The 19,005-nt window shown below is 41.6% G+C and overlaps 1 protein-coding gene across 10 annotated transcripts in view; it reads left to right on the forward strand.

The window, feature by feature from the left end:
* The first annotated feature begins 17,338 nt into the window (after nt 1-17,338).
* Nucleotides 17,339-19,005, forward strand: part of GRIA4 (glutamate ionotropic receptor AMPA type subunit 4) — a 387,246-nt gene continuing 385,579 nt past the window's right edge. For 8 of the 10 annotated variants that reach the window (XM_059179526.1, XM_059179517.1, XM_059179552.1 and 5 more), the window contains exons 1-2: nt 17,760-17,853; nt 18,403-18,574. In XM_059179526.1, the coding sequence (XP_059035509.1) occupies nt 18,487-18,574 (88 nt within the window). In that variant the 5' untranslated portion in view covers nt 17,760-17,853; nt 18,403-18,486. Of the gene's footprint in view, nt 17,560-17,759; nt 17,904-18,402; nt 18,575-19,005 lie in introns of those variants that run through there. The other 2 variants (XM_059179531.1, XM_059179539.1) reach the window with 2 other exon arrangements.

Genomic DNA, 19,005 nt, shown 5'->3' on the forward strand with positions numbered 1-19,005 from the left:
GTCACTGGTCACCTGCTGACGAATGATGATGTCAGTTCAGCACATCCTCCCAGCCAGGTCCAAGAGGCACTATGGCTTAATGTTTGCCTGATTCAACTATGAGGAGCTTTAATAAAGTTCACAGTCCTTCATGCAGAGAGCACAGATTAGTATTACCCTTGGGCAAAAATAATTTAATATTTAGTACTCTGGGACAATATTTTATCTTCTAGTACAATTCAAGTCTACTTAGAATACTTGGAGTATGTAACTTGTTGAAAAATCTCAATCTTGGCATGTTTTTACGATTTTAGTATAAGAATTAAGAATTGTTTCGTAGGGGCTGCTGGGTGGCTCAGTGGGTTCAGCCTCTGCCATAGGTTCAGGTCATGATCTCAGGGTCGTGGAATCGAGCCCCTTGTCAGGCTCTCTGCTCAGTGGGAAGCCTGCTCCCTGTGGGCCCCACCTCCCCTACCGCCGTCTCCCTGCCTATTTGTGATCTCTCTCCGTCAAATAAATAAATAAAATCTTTTTAAAAAATTGTTTCATAGTAGTATTCCATTGTGTATATATACCACATCTTCTTGATCCATTATGCAGCCATCAAAAGAAATGAAATCTTGCCATTTGCAACAACATGGATGGAACTAGAGCGTATCATGCTTAGCGAAATAAGTCAAGCAGAGAAAGACAACTATCATATGATCTCCCTGATATGAGGAAGTGGTGATACAACATGGAGGCTTAAGTGGGTAGAAGAAGAATAAATGAAACAAGATGGGATTGGGAGGGAGACAAACCATAAGTGACTCTTAATCTCACGAAACAAACTGAGGGTTGCCGGGGGGAGGGGGTTTGGGAGAAGGGGGTGGGATTATGGACATTGGGGAGGGTATGTGATTTGGTGAGTGCTGTGAAGTGTGTAAACCTGGTGATTCACAGACCTGTACCCCTGGGGATAAAAATATATGTTTATAAAAAATAAAAAAATAAAAAAAAAAAAATTGTTTCATAGATCAGACACATGCTATCATTATTTTTTGAGGGTAACCAAATTAGTGATTATTATCAAAACACTCTTTTTCTGAATCAGAAAGAGAAACACATTATATTTTTATTTTCAGTCATTGCTTTGCTTTCATTTAACCCTCATAAACAAAATTGTTGGCTTTTTGAAAATTTGCAAATTGCTTTGTTATTGCTGTGCAAAATATGATCAAGTTTGAAACCCTTATTTCATTCTTTGTGTTTGTTACATATTTGATATAATTTATTCCTGTGGATGTAGACTAATCAATTTTAACTGCATTGAGTTTTAACCCTCATTGTGTTTACTGCATTCCGTCCTGTACTACAGTTATTTGAGACATGGACATTTCCAGGCAGGGCATTTTTGTACATTTTAGAATCCTCCCCTCAGACACAGAATCCTGACATTATAAGTATTTAATCATGATAAAAACTCTTGTACCTCTCAACTACGTTTAACAGTGGCTCTCCCTCTTTCTTCCTTTTTTTTCTTTTTTTTTTTTTTTTCGAGATTTTATTTATTTATTTATTTATTTGACAGAGATCACAAGCAGGCAGAGAGGCAGGCAGAGAGAGAGAGAGAGAGATGAAGGGAAGCAGGCTCCCTGCTGAGCAGAGAGCCCAACGCAGGGCTGGATCCAGGACCTGCGATCATGACCGAGCTGAAGGGAGAGGCTTTAACCCGGGGCGAGGCTCCATCCCAGGACGTGGGATGGTGACCTGCGCTGAAGGCAGAGGCTTTAACCCACTGAGCCACCCAGGCGCCCCTCACTCTGCCTTCTTTATGTCTCTCTATATGGCCTCTATAGAGAGTCTCCTGAGTTCCCCTTTCTCTCTACTTATCCCCCTCCTCTTTCTCCCCTCCACTCCCCTCCCCTTCTTTTCCCTTCCTTTCCCTTTCCTTTTATCTTCTATGAGTAAGACATTTTACTATGAGCTGTGGAGCAGAGCTTCTCAGTAGCTCAGTGGTACCCTGTGCAAGCCTTATAGAGAAGTCCGAAAATACTGACCTCAGCCCTTGGGATGGACCGGTGGGGCTTAGGGCTTCCGGAGACTCTGGCCAGTCACTTCCAGATTAAAGTAGGCTTGTCGCTAGCTTCTTTGAGGAAGATGGGCATGAGATGAAGTTAAATTCTACCCTCTTATTGGCAGTGAGCACACTGATGATAAGGAGCGCTCCCTGCTTACTACAGGGTGCTGAGGATGGCCACGAAGGGGTTCCACCACGTGGCTGTCCACCTCAGTGGCCAGTGGCAGTGCGCACACTGTCCATTACAGAAGAGCTGGGGAGTTTCTTAAGGGCTTCCCCTTCCCAGGGCCCACAGAGCTTGCCACTCAGGCCAAGGTGCTGCTAAATGGGGTCCAGGGAACAGGGAGGCTGAGTGGGGCTCCTGACGGATGATTCTTGAGGTGGTCACTGCCAATTCTTGTCCTCACCTATACTGTGAGCTGGCCCTTGGCAGGGGTAGGCCTCACACTGGCTTCCCGTTGGCAGTGGAGTGGCTACTCCTACAACGCGTGCGTGTTCTCTAGATCAGGAATCACTATTTAGAAATCTTTACCATGTAAAACTTTGATGATATCCAAATCCATGCCGCTTATTACAAGAAAGTGCAACACGAAGTCATTAAAGACTGACATTTTTAAGTAATTTCAACCTGTGAAATGTATTAAATGATTTTTAAATAAACAACTTGAAGCTTTATCACCTACCTCTGAAAAAAGTTTATAATAGACAAGAACTAACAAAAATGTGAAGAGATCACAACTAAAAAGTTGGGGAAAATTAATTTAGCTGTTCAAAACATAAACCGTAATTTTTAAAAAATGTTTACAAGAAGCTCAAGTTTCAACTTGAATTCATGATTTACTATTTCCCTTATGACTCTATAGCTAATTGTTCTTATCATAATTATTTAATTATTTAACAGTTGGTTGATCTTTTCTCCAAACCCAATATGGTTAGGTTTGAGAGAACTTCATAAACTGAAATGTCTGCAGGAAAGTATGATGCTAGAAGTATCTAGGGGCTATAGAGATGCAGACAGCTGAGCAACTGCATTTAGCTGGGGAAATCAGGGAAAGCATGAGGAGGAGGGGAAAGAAATTAAGGGAAAAGACAAATAGAAAAGAAGGGGAAAAACCCTTGCTTTAAATAGAAAGACTTATGCCAAAACATAGGAGCAGATATTAACTTTGTCCATTTTGATTGATTTTTGTGCCCTCATCTTCCATTTCCCTTCACCCCCCAAATCTGATTTCTGTCCCTCACTGATGTACTGAAAGTGCTTTTGGAAATTTTTCAGTAGCTTTTCATTTCTAATGAACAATCTTCAGACTACATTCTGTTTGATCTCTGGGGCAGACGACACAGTGACTATTCTGTCTTTTCACTTGAAATTCATGACAGCATTTTCTCCTGGCTGTCCTCTTGTCTGACCTGCCTCCATCCTTCGTGCGCTTTTTTTTGGCTGCCTGCTCTGTTTCACCAGGCTGAGTCCAAAGAGGTCCTCCTCTCTTCCCTCTGTACACCCTCTCTTTTAGCTTCCTTGTCCCTTCCATGGTGTGAAAGACCGGCTGCCTTCTATTGAGTTTCATGTCCAATCCAGATCTCTCAGCTGATCCCTTCATTCTGTTGCTAAGTAGACATCTCCATTGTGCACACTCAAGGCAATCAAGTCACAAATTAATATTCCTGTATTGCAACACATAATCATCAGCCCAAGCTAGAAATTCTGCAGACATCTTTCCTTCTCTTGATCTCTAAATACTATTCCCTCAGTCCAACAGGTCATGCATTCTTACCGGTGTGATCTCTGAAATCTGTCTGCTTCCTTGTGCCACTTTTTTTAAATCTAAAAATGAGAAAAATACAGTTTATGAAAATTTAATATATGCAGTTACATTAGAGGGGGAGAATGCAGACCTTATGTTAGCTGGCCATAAGTCGATCTGTAGCATCTGAGCTTTTCATAGAAAATAGTGTAATTTACATAATCTCAAAGGGTTAATAATTATGCCTTAAATCATTGCTTTATTCTCAGTATTCTGAGAAGCTTACATGCTCCAAGATGCGTTTGATGTAGTCAATTTTATAAAAATAATTCTTTAAATCCAAAAATATTTGCAGTTTTTATAAGGGAAAGGGGGCTTATTGTATTAAAATCTTTTGTATGACACAGAGGTTTGCTGTTTAACTAAGGCAAATTACTTAAAGAGTTGGAGAATTTTTAAAAATTTCAGTGTGGAATGCAAGTTGGTGTAGCCACTTTGGAAAACAGTGTGGAGATTCCTCAAGAAATTAAAAATAGAGCTTCCCTATGACCCTGCAATTGCACTACTGGTTATTTATGCAGAGATACAGATGGAGTGAAAAGAAGGGCCATCTGCACCCCAATGTTTATAGCAGCAATGGCCACGGTCGCCAAACTGTGGAAAGAACCAAGATGCCCTTCAACGGACGAATGGATAAGGAAAGATGTGGTCCATACACACTATGGAGTATTATGCCTCCATCAGAAAGGATGAATACCCAACTTTTGTATCAACATGGGCGGGACTGGAAGAGATCATGCTGAGTGAAATAAGTCAAGCAGAGAGAGCCAATTATCATATGGTTTCACTTATGTGTGGAGCATAACAAATAGCATGGAGGACAAGGGGAGATAGAGAGGAGAAGGGCGTTGGGGGAAATTGGAAGGGGAGGTGAACCATGAGAGACTATGGACTCTGAAAAACAATCTGAGGGTTTTGAAGGGGCGGAGGGTGGGAGGTTGGAGGAACCAGGTGGTGGGTATTGGAGAGGGCACGGATTGCATGGAGCACTGGGTGTGGTGCAAAAATAATGAATTCTGTTACGCTGAAAAGAAATTTAAAAAAAAATGCAGTGTCCCTGGGGTGTCTGGGTGGCTCAGTCGGTTAAGTGTCCAACTCGTGGTTTCAGCTTAAGTCATGATCTCAGGTTCATGAGAACGAGCCCCACAATAAGCTCTGTGCTGGGCATAGAGCCTCCTTAATTATCTCTCTCCTTCTGCCCATACCCCTGCTCGTGAGAGCTCTCTTTCTCTAAATAAATAAATGAATCTTAAAAAAAAAAATGCAGTGTGTTGACCTTTTGGGTAAATTATTGTCAGAGGTAAATGTTAGGTAAATTTTGCAGCATATTTTTAAAATATGTTTTTGTATATAATATAATAATATGTAATATATAATTTTGTATATATACTAAATAGAAGTATATATTATATAATATATACATAGAAATATATATGTATACATAATATAATTTTACATATATATAAAAAAATTTTTAAATATTTTTTTGTAGTGGGTCTTTAGATAACAGTAAAGTATAGATGACATTTTAGCACTTGAAAAATAACTTATTTAAGCAGTTGAAACACTTATGTTATAGAAATATTGTTTTAAAAATGTACTTGAGAGTGTTTTTGTCATCATGTGGGAATTTAGCTGGAAAAAAAGAAATATGCATGGGTCTCCTATGTACCAAGTCCACAGAATTGAAAAACTTGGGAATATCATATTCAAATAAATAGTCCCCATATATTTTAAAGCTATTACTAAAGTAAGACTTTCTGATCAGGGTATAATTGAATAAAAACTTTCAACACATAAGCTTTGAATAATTAATGGTTTGGACTGAAACATTAACGTAATGCTGGGTGAAAACCCAGTGAGCCTCTTTCATTGGATGTGTCTATTTTGGTGTATTTTCAACCTCACTAGACACTAAAAGCAGTACCAAAACAAACTAACACAATAATGACATCTTTGACCATCTGTCTCATGAAGTATTAAGGCAAAATTTCAAAGCTAATAAAGCACATTGGATTACATTGCCCTCCCAAAAATATCAATAAATATATTCAGCAATGTAAAGTACATAATGTTACTAGATTTTAGTAACAGATTATAAAAACTGTATTTTAGGGAAAATCAAAGCATTTTATCAAAATAAAATATAGTTGAGATATTCCTTATTTCCTACTTTTTAATTTCCATATTTATATGGTACAGTGTCCAATTATATTAATATGTTAGGATTATAATAAATACAGATCACTTCTGAATTACACTAAATATATATTGGAGTCCATACTCTTTTTTATTGTATAAATGGAAGGGTACAGAAAATTTGGATGTTGCTGTCATCTCTGTGAAATGTTAAAAGCCCTTCATAAGATCGGATACCTTATGGCTTCTTTCCCTATAGTCTAGCTCACCGAGTCCTAGCTTGCTAGGTAGACATCAAGTCTACCATTAGGACATACAACCACTTCTCCCCACATTTGTATATGCTACCTGATCCGCAAACTTCTCTGTCCATTTGTTTTGATCATTCTCTGACTTACCAGGGATATCACTTATTTGATACGGATTCTACTCCAGTCGAGATATTCTGCATGCATTTATCCTTGTTCTAGAAGTGTTTGGGTTGGTTTGGTTTTGTCCGTTTTATTTCCTCCAATTACAGCAAGCTTCATTCTTCTCCACCAACCCATGAACCTCTTTATTGCATGTGAAAGTAATCTCCTATATTACACACATTGTCTTTATTTTCTTAGGGTGTATTTTATTCTCACTTACTTGGGGCTTTCCAAAAAGATCTCTCAAGTAGAATTGTGCATTTATGCAAACAATCAAATATTTTACTTTCTGTACAGTACACATTTCCCCCGACCCTTATATCCCTATGAGGAACCTAGTGATCAATTTTGTGGCTGTCCCCTACTAATTCACAGACAGTAAGGGAGCCATGGATATTATCAATCTCTAATAACGTTACACAGAAGTGTAACCTATCTGATTAATGTGCAGTAGATTAAAATGAACTATTTTTTAAAATCTATATTCATTAGGTATCATAAAGACTTTAAAGGCCACATAAACTAACAAGAAACTTTACTCTGAAGGTTGTTCTTTAGGAAACATTCAGCTAAAGTAAAGCTCCCCCCCCCAACCCCGTATCTGAAAATGGTGTTTTATGTGTATAAAAGCAATACAGATGAATTTTAGAAAAGTTTGAAAGTACATAAAAATATGCAAAAGAGGATACAAATTACCCATGATGCCACATTTCCCAAATAACCATTAATAATTATTTATTATGAAATAATTATGTATAATTATTTAATACACATCTGATTTTATATGCAAAATTATATCACATGATATAACTGTATATATTTTCTTCCTTTCCACACCATATTTTTTGTATTCTTCTAGAATAAAATAAAGGTACAGAAATAATCAGGTTTCAGCAGTATATCTGGAAATGATAGTAACTGAACACTTCCATAAATAATTTACCTATAATTCTGTCATTGGGCTAAGAGGTGTGCTTGGCAAACACACATTGCACAGGAACAGTAAGAAAAGCAGGCAGGTTTGTGAACAGGATCATCTTGAAAGTGAAGTCATTATGCTCTATGTTATTTTTGTTAAAAATGCTATGCAAAATATATTCAGTCACAGCCAAGGATATTTTCAAGGGAAGGCAGTTGGATGGGGTGTGACTAAGTACACACAACTCAATCTTCTTAGGTGCTAAAAAAGGGGAAAAGAAAGAAAGAAAAACAGGAGAGAGAATCTTCAGTTTAGGACTTAAATTCAACAACCAGGGTGCATATGATTGATAATGAGGAAGAGGGGAACTCTAGTATAAATCTCATCAGTTATTTGAAGTACAAGGTGGCTGTATCACTAGAGTCTGCCTTTATTTTCCTTTCTTTAGACTTTCTTTTTCCTAACCAAGCAAATATTTTTTTTAAATGAAAGAAATACATGTAACTGATCTGACTTTGCTACTACAGCCTTTGCGTTAAATGACTCAGTCAGTACTAATGTTTCTACAAAAATGCAAATGTACATACTTTTTCTTTCATTAATTTTTCTTTCATTATGCTTCCGCTTAAGTCAGAGCCAAGGGAAAGATAATTGGTGCAAACCAAATGCTTGACTTTTCTCTTAAATATAGGTGAGGAATGGAAGAGTCAAGCGAGCCCAGCCCTTAGGGAGAAAGATGTTGCTTGGAATCCTGCCAAGGCTCTGTGATGACTAGCTAGGTGAGATTGGGCTGGTTACCTAACTCGTCGAAACGTTAATTTTCTCATCTCCAAAACAAAGCTGGGACTGCCTAAACTGAAAGGTTGTTTTAAGAAGTAAAAATTACACTTCTGTCAGTAGTTGCTTACCAAAGGACGGTTGTAGCTATCACTGTTCCATTGTCCAAAGTAAAATTAAATTTAAAAATACTGAATGTGTATTTTGTGATTGTGTCTAGTGTAGATGTTTAAATTAGAAAACTTAATCTAACATTCACTTTTGAAAATGTGAATCACTGGGGCACCTGGGTGGCTCAGTGAGCTAAGCCTCTGCCTTCCTCTCGGGTCATGATCTCAGGGTCCTGGGATCGAGCCCCCCCCCCCCCCCCCCGCATTGGGCTCTCTGCTCAGCAGGGAGCCTGCTTCCCCCCCTCCCCTGCCTGCCTCTCTGCCTGCTTGTGATCTCTCTGTCAAATAAATAAAATCTTTAAAAAAAAAAAAAAAGAAAGAAAGAAAGAAAATGTGAATCACTGGGTACCTGAGTGGCTTTGTCGGTTAAGTATCCAACTCTTGGTTTCAGCTCAGATCATGATCTCAGGGTGATGAGATGGAGCCCCACATTGGGATTCTTGCTCAGCATGGAGTCAGTTTGAGATTTTCTTGCTTCCTCTCCCTTTGCCCCTCCCCCTGCTCACACATGCTCTCTCTAAATAAATAAATAAATAAATAAGATTTTTTGATAAATAAAATAAAAATCTGAATCATTTTGGAAAAGTGTGGTTATCCTAGTAACTTTTATCAATTCTCCACCAACTCTTTGTGGATGAATCAACCTAAGCAAAATGGCCCATGGGTTCATCATTAGAAGAAATACTGTAGTGTCTGTTAATAAACACGGTAGGGGAGAAATGTGTAGCTCAAGGCCCTATTTTTTTTTTTAAGATTTTATTTATTTATTTGACAGAGATCACAAGTAGGCAGAGATGAAGGCAGAGAGACAGAGAGAGGAGGAAGCAGGCTCCCTGCTGAGCAGAGAGCCCAGGACCCTGGGAACATGACCTGAGCTGAAGGCAGAGGTTTTAACCCACTGAGCCACCCAGGCGCCCTCAAGGCCCTATTTTGAATCACTTGCCAATTTATCGTTCCAGTATTTTTTTAATATTTACGTATGCCAGGCTCTTAAAGTCTGACTTTATTCCAACTTTTGGGCCTCCCTGGCTACTACTCCCTTTCATGAGTCCTATCTCTGGGCTACTCATTGCTCCTAAGGCTCACTTACGTCTTCCCTCTGTCTTGAATTCTCCATTTTTTAACTAATGAAAACCTGTCAGTGGTTCATAGTCAAGCTCAAATATCTACTTTCTCATGATGCTTTTCTTGGTCATTCCTATCCTGGGATGGGTAGTAAAATGAAGGGCTAGAACTAGGATAGATGAGGTAGATTGATGTTTAATATAACAGTATCCCTGCCTTAAAGGAGTTCACATCAAGTTTCTACCACTAATGTAGGGTTTATAACATACTTCTTTGTACTCACTTGTGTATGTTTGGGGATCCTGTCATTGTGAGGAGCAAATGCCATAATGGATAAAACACTCTTCCCTTCCATCCTGATACCGTGATTCGTGGTAAATGTTCTAGAAATACTTGATGAATGAAGGAATGAGTGAGGGAAAGACTGCCAGGTGCTTCTTGGTGACCTCTTTCAATTACAGTGACTCCAGAGAGGAATGAGGAACATAAAACAAGGAAAGTAATCTTTTTGGTGTAATGAGGATTCTGTGGTTCTGGAAGAGAGATAATTTATCAGCATTAAAGTCACGCACAATGTCAATCAGCTCCATGGAGAGACCATGTGAGGTGGATAGATGACAAAAGATTAATCGAGCAGCTGCTATAGGGCAAGATTAGTGTGCTGATTTCAAGCCAGGGTGACAGATAGATACAAAGGTAAAGCAGCACACTCCGTGAGGCACTCGGGTATTATTCCTGTGGCTGGAAAGTGACCTTAGCAAAATACATGAAAATTTAAAAATGTTAATTGGGGAAAAATATATACACCTTCAAAAAAAGATAAAAAAAAGAAAACTAGGCCCTGATAAGAAATGATTTAGCTTATAAACACATAAATTTATTAAGTTGTTGGCATTTTTCTGACTGATGCAGTATCTTCGTGTAAGAATGACATGGACAGTGTCATCTATTTATTACTAATGTTTATGGGATTCAATGTTTTCTAGGCATGTAGATAACTAGCAATAATAGGCATGCGTTTTCAGTAATCACCAGTATAAAAATATCAGTTGCTTTTGGAAAACTTAAGTTCAGGTTGATATCCTCAGTAAATATTTCTTGATCCTGGAAGCCAGGTTTCTCATGATTAGAGAGAAAGTATAAGCTGGTTCTATATTCTATAAAGCAAACCAGGAAGCCTTCTACCTATATTTTAAAAATCATCATTATGATGTCATAGATTCAACAGTGATGTGCTGTAATATATGGCAGGTATTGTTCCTTTTGATATATATGCACACAACATAGAAAGTAGGTTAGAATGAGCAATGTAGTGCTGGATTTGAGTTGGAGTGATCAGTATGAACCCATGATTAGCTTAATACACATATAGATGGATAGATAAAGAAGCAATGACAGAAGTATATCGATACATAGGTTAGTATACTGGCTGCATCCTGTGTGAGAACCTGTGAGCAATGACATCCCAGTAACAATGAGCAACCCCATTATCAAGATTTTGATTTTTAAAGATTTCATTTTATTTATTTAAGAAAGAGAGCACAAGCGGGGGGAGGGGTAGAGGAAAAAGGAGAAGCAGGCTCGCCGCTGATTATCATGACCTGAGCCAAATGCAGATGCTGCACCAACTGAGCCACCCAGGTGCCCCAAGATTTTGATTCTTACACATCATTCTCCAATGAAAGGAAACAGGACCTCTTGAAGAAATGTATCATGCTATGGTGGAGACAGGAAATACACATGAGCATCCTGGGTCCCACTGAATCCCCCCCCCCAATAGAATATGGAATGGAAACATAGTAACTGTACAGTGGAGAAACCTTGCAAACACACTCACCAACTGATGAAAGGTACACAAGCAATATCAATGGGACTAGCACAGATCCCTTGAATATGAGGTGATAAGGACACTTAACCTCTATGGATTCTTACCAGTAATGCATGAAATGAAAAGCATCAGACAAATCCAAATTGAGGGAATTTCTACAGAAAAAGACTCGAAAGTACTCATCAAACTCTCAAGGTCCTAAAACACAAAAAAGAGGATTCTCAGAATAGAAGAGACCAAGGAGATATGGCAACTAAATGTAATAAATTATCCAGAACTAGATCCTAAAACAAGAAAATACATTAATGGAAAAGCAAACCATTTTGCTAGCACTGGTTTTTTAGTTTTGATGAATGGACCACAGTGATGCAAGATGGTAACATTAAGAGGAACTAAGTTGAAAGATATAGGGAAACTAGTACACTGGAAACTTTTATGCAAATCACAAACTATTCCAAAATGGAATATACTTGGAAAATGGAATATACTTGGAAAAAAAAATCCAAGTTGATTTCCTAATAAATAGACCAGTGCAGCTTCTATCTGGAGTTTTTAAATTATGATTTCATGGATTTCACAGGGATGTGTTATAATATATTTTAGGCATTATTCTTTTGATCCCTCAGTTTTCCCATTATCAGCCAATGTGAATGTACTCCAGTTGGTTCCTAAAAACTTTCAACTTGATCTCAGTAATTATAAAAGCTTCCTTGTTTTCTGAATGCCGTGTTCCAGGGGCATCTTATATAATTCCTTCCCTAGGCTTGGAATAAGTCATTTTTTCAAGGAGCATGGATGTCTTTTAGTAGAAAATGGTATTAGGTACTACCAATGGTGTACATGGGGGTGGGGGACGCTGACTTTTAATAGATTAGTCATTATGTCTAAGCTATCAGCATGTAGAACTGAAAAAAAATCGCATATTTTATGGAAAATACAAAATAAAACAAATCACAGTGCATCTCCCTATTCAAATTGAGAACCACCAGGTTTTTTACTTACCCTCTGATTTTAAATATGTATCACTTTGCCTCAATGCTTTCCCAACACCACCAGCATAATCATTCATTTGCTTCATGCAACAGTATATACACAACATTCTCAGAATAGCAACGTCAATACTAGCATCAACAATGTGATTAGTGAAGGCAGTACAGGCAGTTTTTTGCAATTATTTTTGTCTTTATGAGATATCCCACTGGAGAGGACAAGCCAGAATTATCTGTTTTAAAATAAATTGAAATAATGCAACTCTGAGTAGATTTATTTGCTTCTTTCTCTCCATCCTGATTTTCTGTCCCTAGAGGAAGTATTCCTCCTTCTAGATAAATGCTAGTGTGCTGCACACTCGTCTCTACTTGGCTTGTTCTCATATAGTATGTCCGTCCATTGTGATCACTCCATGCTGGTACATAAAGGTATCCCTCTTTACTTGAATGACTGCTCAGCACCGCATTGTATAGATAGCCCATAGCTTAGTAAGATAGTTTCCCCTTGATGGGCATTTGGGCTGTTTTGTGGCTTGTGGTAATAAATAGTGCTGGAATAAAAAGCTTTGTGTATGTACCTTTGGTAATTCTGGCCATGGCCATTTTTAGGCTAGGAAACTAAAAGCATGATTTCAGGGTCAAATGGTACATTTCACTTCTGCAGTTTTGTTCACATGGTCATTTTTCATCTAGACTGTTTCTCCAGGTCCCAGAGGTCTGACTCCGGCCTCCATACTCATGCCAGGAAAATCTAAAATGCAAATCAGATCATTTCTCCCCTTTGCTTATGGACTTCCATGATTTCTGCATCTCGAGGACATGGAGATGGACCTATTGAGTGAGTCATTGCTTTGCTTTCTGGCCTCATTTCCAGCACATCCCCCAGTGCAACCCATCCAGTCATGGTGAACTTTCAGAAGTAGCCAAAAGACATATGTCCTCTCATGTGTTGCACATAATTTTTTCTCCACCTGATAATCTCTCCACATCCATAAACATTGGGTTCAACTTCTCTGTCTCTGTGAGTTCTTCCTAAATTTTCCTCACATCAGAATTAGCCTTCCTATTTTTCCACACATGGCATTTAGTGCCTCCCTCTGTTGGAACCTTGATCACATTTTTTAGCAACTCCTTATGAATTAGAATTTTCTATTATGTGCCAAAACTGTGCTGAATGTTTACGTAGACTCTATCAGAACAGCAAGGCTAAGTACATGTCCAGGGCAATGCAGCCAGAAAGCGGAGGGCTTGTCATCTAAAAGCCTGAGGCTTTTTAAAAGCACACTGCACCACTTTTCTAAGTATTGTGGATTCTTCCAGTTTACTTTTCTGCTTCCAGACCTCTCATTGCACCTGAAGCTTATCAGCTCCATAGGTTTGGGTTTTTTTTTTAAGATTTTATTTATTTATCTGACAGACAGAGATCCCAAGTAGGCAGAGAGGCAGGCAGAGAGAGAGGCAGAAGCAGGCTCCCTATTGAGCAGAGAGCCTGATGCAGGGCTCGATCCCAGGACCCTGGGATCATGACCTGAGCTGAAGGCAGAGGCTTTAACCCACTGAGCCACTCAGGTGCCCCAGCTCCATAGATTTTAATGGAGAAAGCATAGTCTCTGAAATCAGCCAGGTCTGAGTTTTAGCCCTAACTCTGGCTTTAACATTTACTAGGAATACAACCTTCAGTAAGAATTTAAGCTTTAGATGAGTTTCTTGATATATCACAAATATTCTGTAGATCTGGTGAGGTCTACATAGGGCTTCTGCACTGTTCTGGCTCCTTGGTGGAGAATCTTCTAGTGCGCGCAGGGATTTTGCTTTGCTCACTTTTATTTCTCCAGCCCTTAGACAATAAACACATGGCAGGTGCTCATTATGTAATTATTTGAGTGTGCATAATCTATTGAAAAGCTCATTCCCAAGCAGACTTGCTCCTCCCAGGTTCCTTTCCCCAGCGGAAGGCATTACCAACCTTCCGAACACTGCAGCTGCTTTTCAGAGCAGTCAGGCATCGAACTTGGGGGGTATCCTTGACCTGAAGTATGAGGCACACTCTCCATGCCTCCCCGGCAGCTGGAGAGCCTGCCCTGTCAGCTTTGGCCCCGCAGTGCTCTCTCCCTTGCTCTTCCTCCTCTCTCTTCTATATGATCCACGGCAATCCAACCCCGTCTCACCTGACTTTCTGAAAGGCCAGTCTTTAGCCTCAGCCCCTGCTTTTCCTGGTCCACAGCGACAAACCAGCCCCTGACTCCCACTCCCCAGAATGTGCCCTTTCTAAAAGTGTCATATCTGATGATACTATTACAGATTATACATCAGTCATGAGTTTAAAAAAAAAAAAATCACTGTGATTGTGTGTGTGTGTGTGTGTTTACTTGATATCCCAAGCACTTACATTAATATGCCCCAACCTGACTTCTCTTCTTATCCATCTCTCCAATTCCAAGTTTGTACCTCCAAACAGCTCAGCAATGTGTGCTTTATACTGCAGACTCCTGGACACCATTTTTTCTACCTACTAAACTATATCTATCTGTATTTATCTCTTCTCATTGAAAAAGCTCCACAAAGCCCCCTTTGTTCCTTGATTCATTGACTCTCTGTGGCCATATTATGACACAGTGTGTGAGGGTTTTGAGTAGAAGGTTATGACTTACTCATCTGGGGATTCCCCACAGCACCAGGGCCTTTCCCAAAGCAGAACTGAGTTGAGTTCGAAGGGTTAGAGATTTGGGAAGTGGTGAGGAATCTTAGAGATCTTCTGATATGATACCTTCATTTAATGAGTAAATTGCAGTTCAGAAAACTGTGAACATATTTACTTAAAATAGCCCCAAAGCAATAAAATCGAGTGTGTGTGTATGTCTGTGTGTCGTTTTTGGTTTTCTCAGCTAGTAATAACCTTTTAAATTTTTCATTCTGATGTAGCAGGATCTTTTACCTCTACCTTTACAAATGCTCCAAAGAAAGGCTCTGGTAATTGTTCCCTCTAATAGGAGGTATAACTCGAGTCATAATTATAAAATGGTTAAGAGACCAGACACTCGGGACTAAAAGTGAAAGTGCCAGCCCTACCATTATTAGACACATTTTTATTTTTATTTTAAAAAAATTTTTTTTAGAGAGAAGGAGCTAGAGTTGGAGGTGGGGGGTGGCAGAGGGAGGGAGGGAGAAAGAGAGAGAGAGAGAGAGTGAGTATGAAGCAGGCTCCATGATAAAGACCTGAGATCATGACCTGAGCTGACATCGAGTTGGATGCTCAACCAACTGAGCCGTCCAGGCGCTCCAGCCACACTTTTGTTCATGGCTGTTTTGTCTTCAGTGTCTCAATTATCATTTCTGTTATTTATGATACACATAATCTGCTACAACCCCACTTGCCTTTCTTGGTAACCAACTCCAAATGCTTTCCCTCTTGGAACATCTTAAGGACAGGTATGACAGGAGGAAATATCTAGAGGTGTTTATGTAGAGGGGTAGAGGTATACAGAGAAAGATCATTCCGATTTATAAAATCAAAGGGGGGCTTTCATTAACTGGACAAAATAGAAACTAAAAAAATACCCAGATTCTTATCTCAGAAAAATACATTTAAGATGATAATCTGTGGTTCTGTTAGCCAAGATGTCATCATGGTGGTGAGATGAACCCGAAAACTTGTGCATCTAAACCAAGGGTGGCATCACCTCACAGGAGAGCTCGTGTCTTTCAGTTTTGAGAGTAAAATTTGCTAATTCTCTCTGTGCATCAAGCAGAGCTTCCCTTGTTGCCCAATTAGGTAATGAGTTTCATGATTTGGTGGGTTTTGAAATTTTAATTTAACTTAAATTCAACTTGAATTTTATGTGGCCTATTTATTGTCTTATAAGAGAAACGGAATGATATTATCTACAGCCTTGGTTTTTGCACTGACAGAAAAGACAAAAAGAAAACCATTTCAACTCCCACTTGACTCCCAAGACCAAAGTCTTCTACACCGTAAAGACAAATGTACCATCCGTGTAATCCAGTTGCTCACAATTAGGTTGTGTTTTGTCAGAACGCTCTGTGGTGCAATGTCACACGAAGTGGGTAAGTACCAACAACCACAAAAAGATGTGACATTAAAAGCAAAACTCAGAACTTAAAAAGAAAACCCTCTGGAGAAAAGCACTCTGAAGTTTTAGCAGGGATGATGAAATGTCATTTACAAATTACAAATACAGGTAACTGGTGATAGGTTGTATAAGGAGGCCTGAAGGGGTAAGGGTAGTGCGTATTCAAAAACACGTCTAACCAGGTGGGGCCCTCATAAGAATTCCACTTAACCTGAGCCAGTCTGCTCTTTTCCCAAATGTTGCACTGCGTGAACGTGGACACTTGCTATATTCTTTTGAAAATGTAATGGGAAACTCAACTTCAGTTTCCTTAACCTTCAAGGAGAATCTTTACCTGTAATGATTGCTCAGAAGCTTCATGAACTCATCTGACCCAGCTTTCCAGGCCCTCAAACGGTAGCATCCAACCAAGAGCACCCAAAGAACTGTAGAGATTTAAACAAGCTTTCTCTCACCGTTTAATGCATTAGTGGATCGCATTTACTGTGGACAGCAGGAGACCTCAGGCCACAGAGAGGAAATCAGAAACCTGTCTTTCCCAGCTGCCACGCTCACTCTCTGGGGGTTTGCACAGACTCCATCCATCTGCTGAGATGACCTCGCCACCGTGCTCCTGGAGGGACACCAGAGCCTGGACGCTTGCTAGGATAATCCGCGTTCTTCTTCCCAGTCCACACAACCATGGACACCATCAAGGCAGCGCTGAAGTCTTCAGGGGGGTGAAACGGAGATGGGTGAATATTCCAGAGCCCCAGCTAAGAAAAGATGTGCCTGAAAAATACTCCCCTTTCTCGCAGTCTCTTGTGCCCACTGCCCCAAGCACTGCTTGTTCTCCTTCGTCAAGCCCTGAACGTGTCGGGTTATTCTCCGGAAGTGGGCCACAGCACAGAGGGAAAGTGTCCCCCAGAATTGGCTGCTAGAAAGAAAGGAGGCTTCAGTCGCTCTCACCGCTTTGCACTCCACGCAGTTCTTACTCCTAGTCCTGCCTCATGCCTTTCAAACAACGTACTGGACCCCCCACTACCCCCCACCCGCAGTCCCCCACCCCCGAGTTCTTATTACTCAGGCTCTTCCCCATCCCGCTCATTACCCTCAACTTTGCTATTTAAATGAACTTTTCGGTCATCCCTCTTTTTCCAAGGATGTTACCCCTGCCCTGGGTCTCTTCCCCTGCCTTCGCTCCTCCAATTCTCTCCTCCTCGGTGCTGGCCTTTTAAACCTGCTGGGGCTGCCCTTTGCCTTCTTGTCTCCTCCTCTCCCTCTCCGGGCCCCTTCACCTCATCCATTCCTGTCTCAGGCTCTCCAGATTCCCGGGCTGTTTGCTGGTGAGAAATCTTTGCTGCAGCGAGGACCGGAGTCCCCCGCGCGCAGCCCAGTGGCAGAAGAGGGCGAGGCTGGGAGAAGGGCAAGGGCTGTCGGGGAGCGAGGCAGCCGGTCCTCCCCGCGAGCCTGCAAGGATGCGGCAGGGGGCCGGGGGCCTGGGGAGCCACTAACTCCCCGAGCCCCTGATCCGGGCTTGCGCACCCCGCCCGCGGGGCCGATTTCCTGCCCAGTGCGGCGGAGACGCCGAGGCGCCGGGAGAAGCGGCGAAAGGGGCGCTGGGGGTGCCCATCACCAGAGTAGGTCCCTCCGCGAGCCGGGGGAGAACAGAGGAGGGAGTGGGCGAGTGGTGAGCAGGGAAAGCCCGGCTCCAGCCCGGCCGCGGAGCGTGGGGCGCGCGGGGAGCGCCGGCGGGGTGCAGCCGGCCGAGCGGGGGGCGAGGGGCGCGCGGAGGTAGCGCGGCGCTCGGGGAGGGGCGCGCGGGTGCGGGCGTGCGGGGCGGGTGCGGGCGCGCGGGGCGGGTGCGGGCGCGCGTGCGGCGGCCGCGGCGCAGTGTCGGTGTGTGTGCGCGAAGGCGAGCCGCGGGCCGGGCGAGGGAGGCGAGGACAGGGCGCATGTCTCGTCCCGGCGAGCAGCCACTAGACGCGCCACCACCATCTTCTGCATGTGCAACATTTGCAGCCGGACAGGAAACCGCTCTCAGGGCTATGGAGACTGCGGGAAAAAGCTGGCAGCTCGCGATGGATTGCTGAAGGGGAGCAGTCATAATCGCCAACCACCCACATCTCTCTCCTGTCCTTTTTTCTTTTTCTTTTTTTTTTTTTTCTTTTGGTTGTTTTTAATTTTAGCGCCATCGTCGTCAATGCCTCTCTGAACAGCCTTTCGCAAGAGTGTGAGAGAAAGAGCGCGCGCCAGGGAGAGGAGAAAAGAAGATGAGGATTATTTGCAGACAGATTGTCTTGTTGTTTTCTGGATTTTGGGGACTCGCCATGGGAGCCTTTCCGAGCAGCGTGCAGATAGGTAAGCTCTGCCCGGTGCGGTGTGCATGTGGGTGTCTGGGGCAGGTATCCGAAAGTGAGTTAAATGAGTTGCCGGGGAGCAATTCGGGGAGACCTTCGGCGGCTCCCTTTACCTCTGCCTCTCCCTTCCCGTCGCCCCTGTGCACAAGACTGCCTCTTCGGGCGCTGGTTCAGTTGGAATGTGCACACCCTGCCCACCCGTTCCTCCTCGCCTGTGCTCCCACTGCCACCTTCGGTTCAAGTCGCTTAAGTGGGGTTGGAATAAGTTGGAAACAAAACAAAACAAAAAACCTCCTTGGGGTTCGATTATACTGAATGTGCTGTCTCTTCTCTTTCTTCTCCCTAGAGCATGAAGGGATGTCGAGTTTGTTGGGTGTTTAAAATTATTATTGTGTATTTTCAACACACTTCTTCCCCTGCTGAGCTTCTCCG

The sequence above is a fragment of the Mustela lutreola genome, chromosome 1 (assembly GCF_030435805.1).
Source record: "Mustela lutreola isolate mMusLut2 chromosome 1, mMusLut2.pri, whole genome shotgun sequence".
Classification (NCBI taxonomy): Eukaryota; Metazoa; Chordata; class Mammalia; order Carnivora; family Mustelidae; genus Mustela; species Mustela lutreola.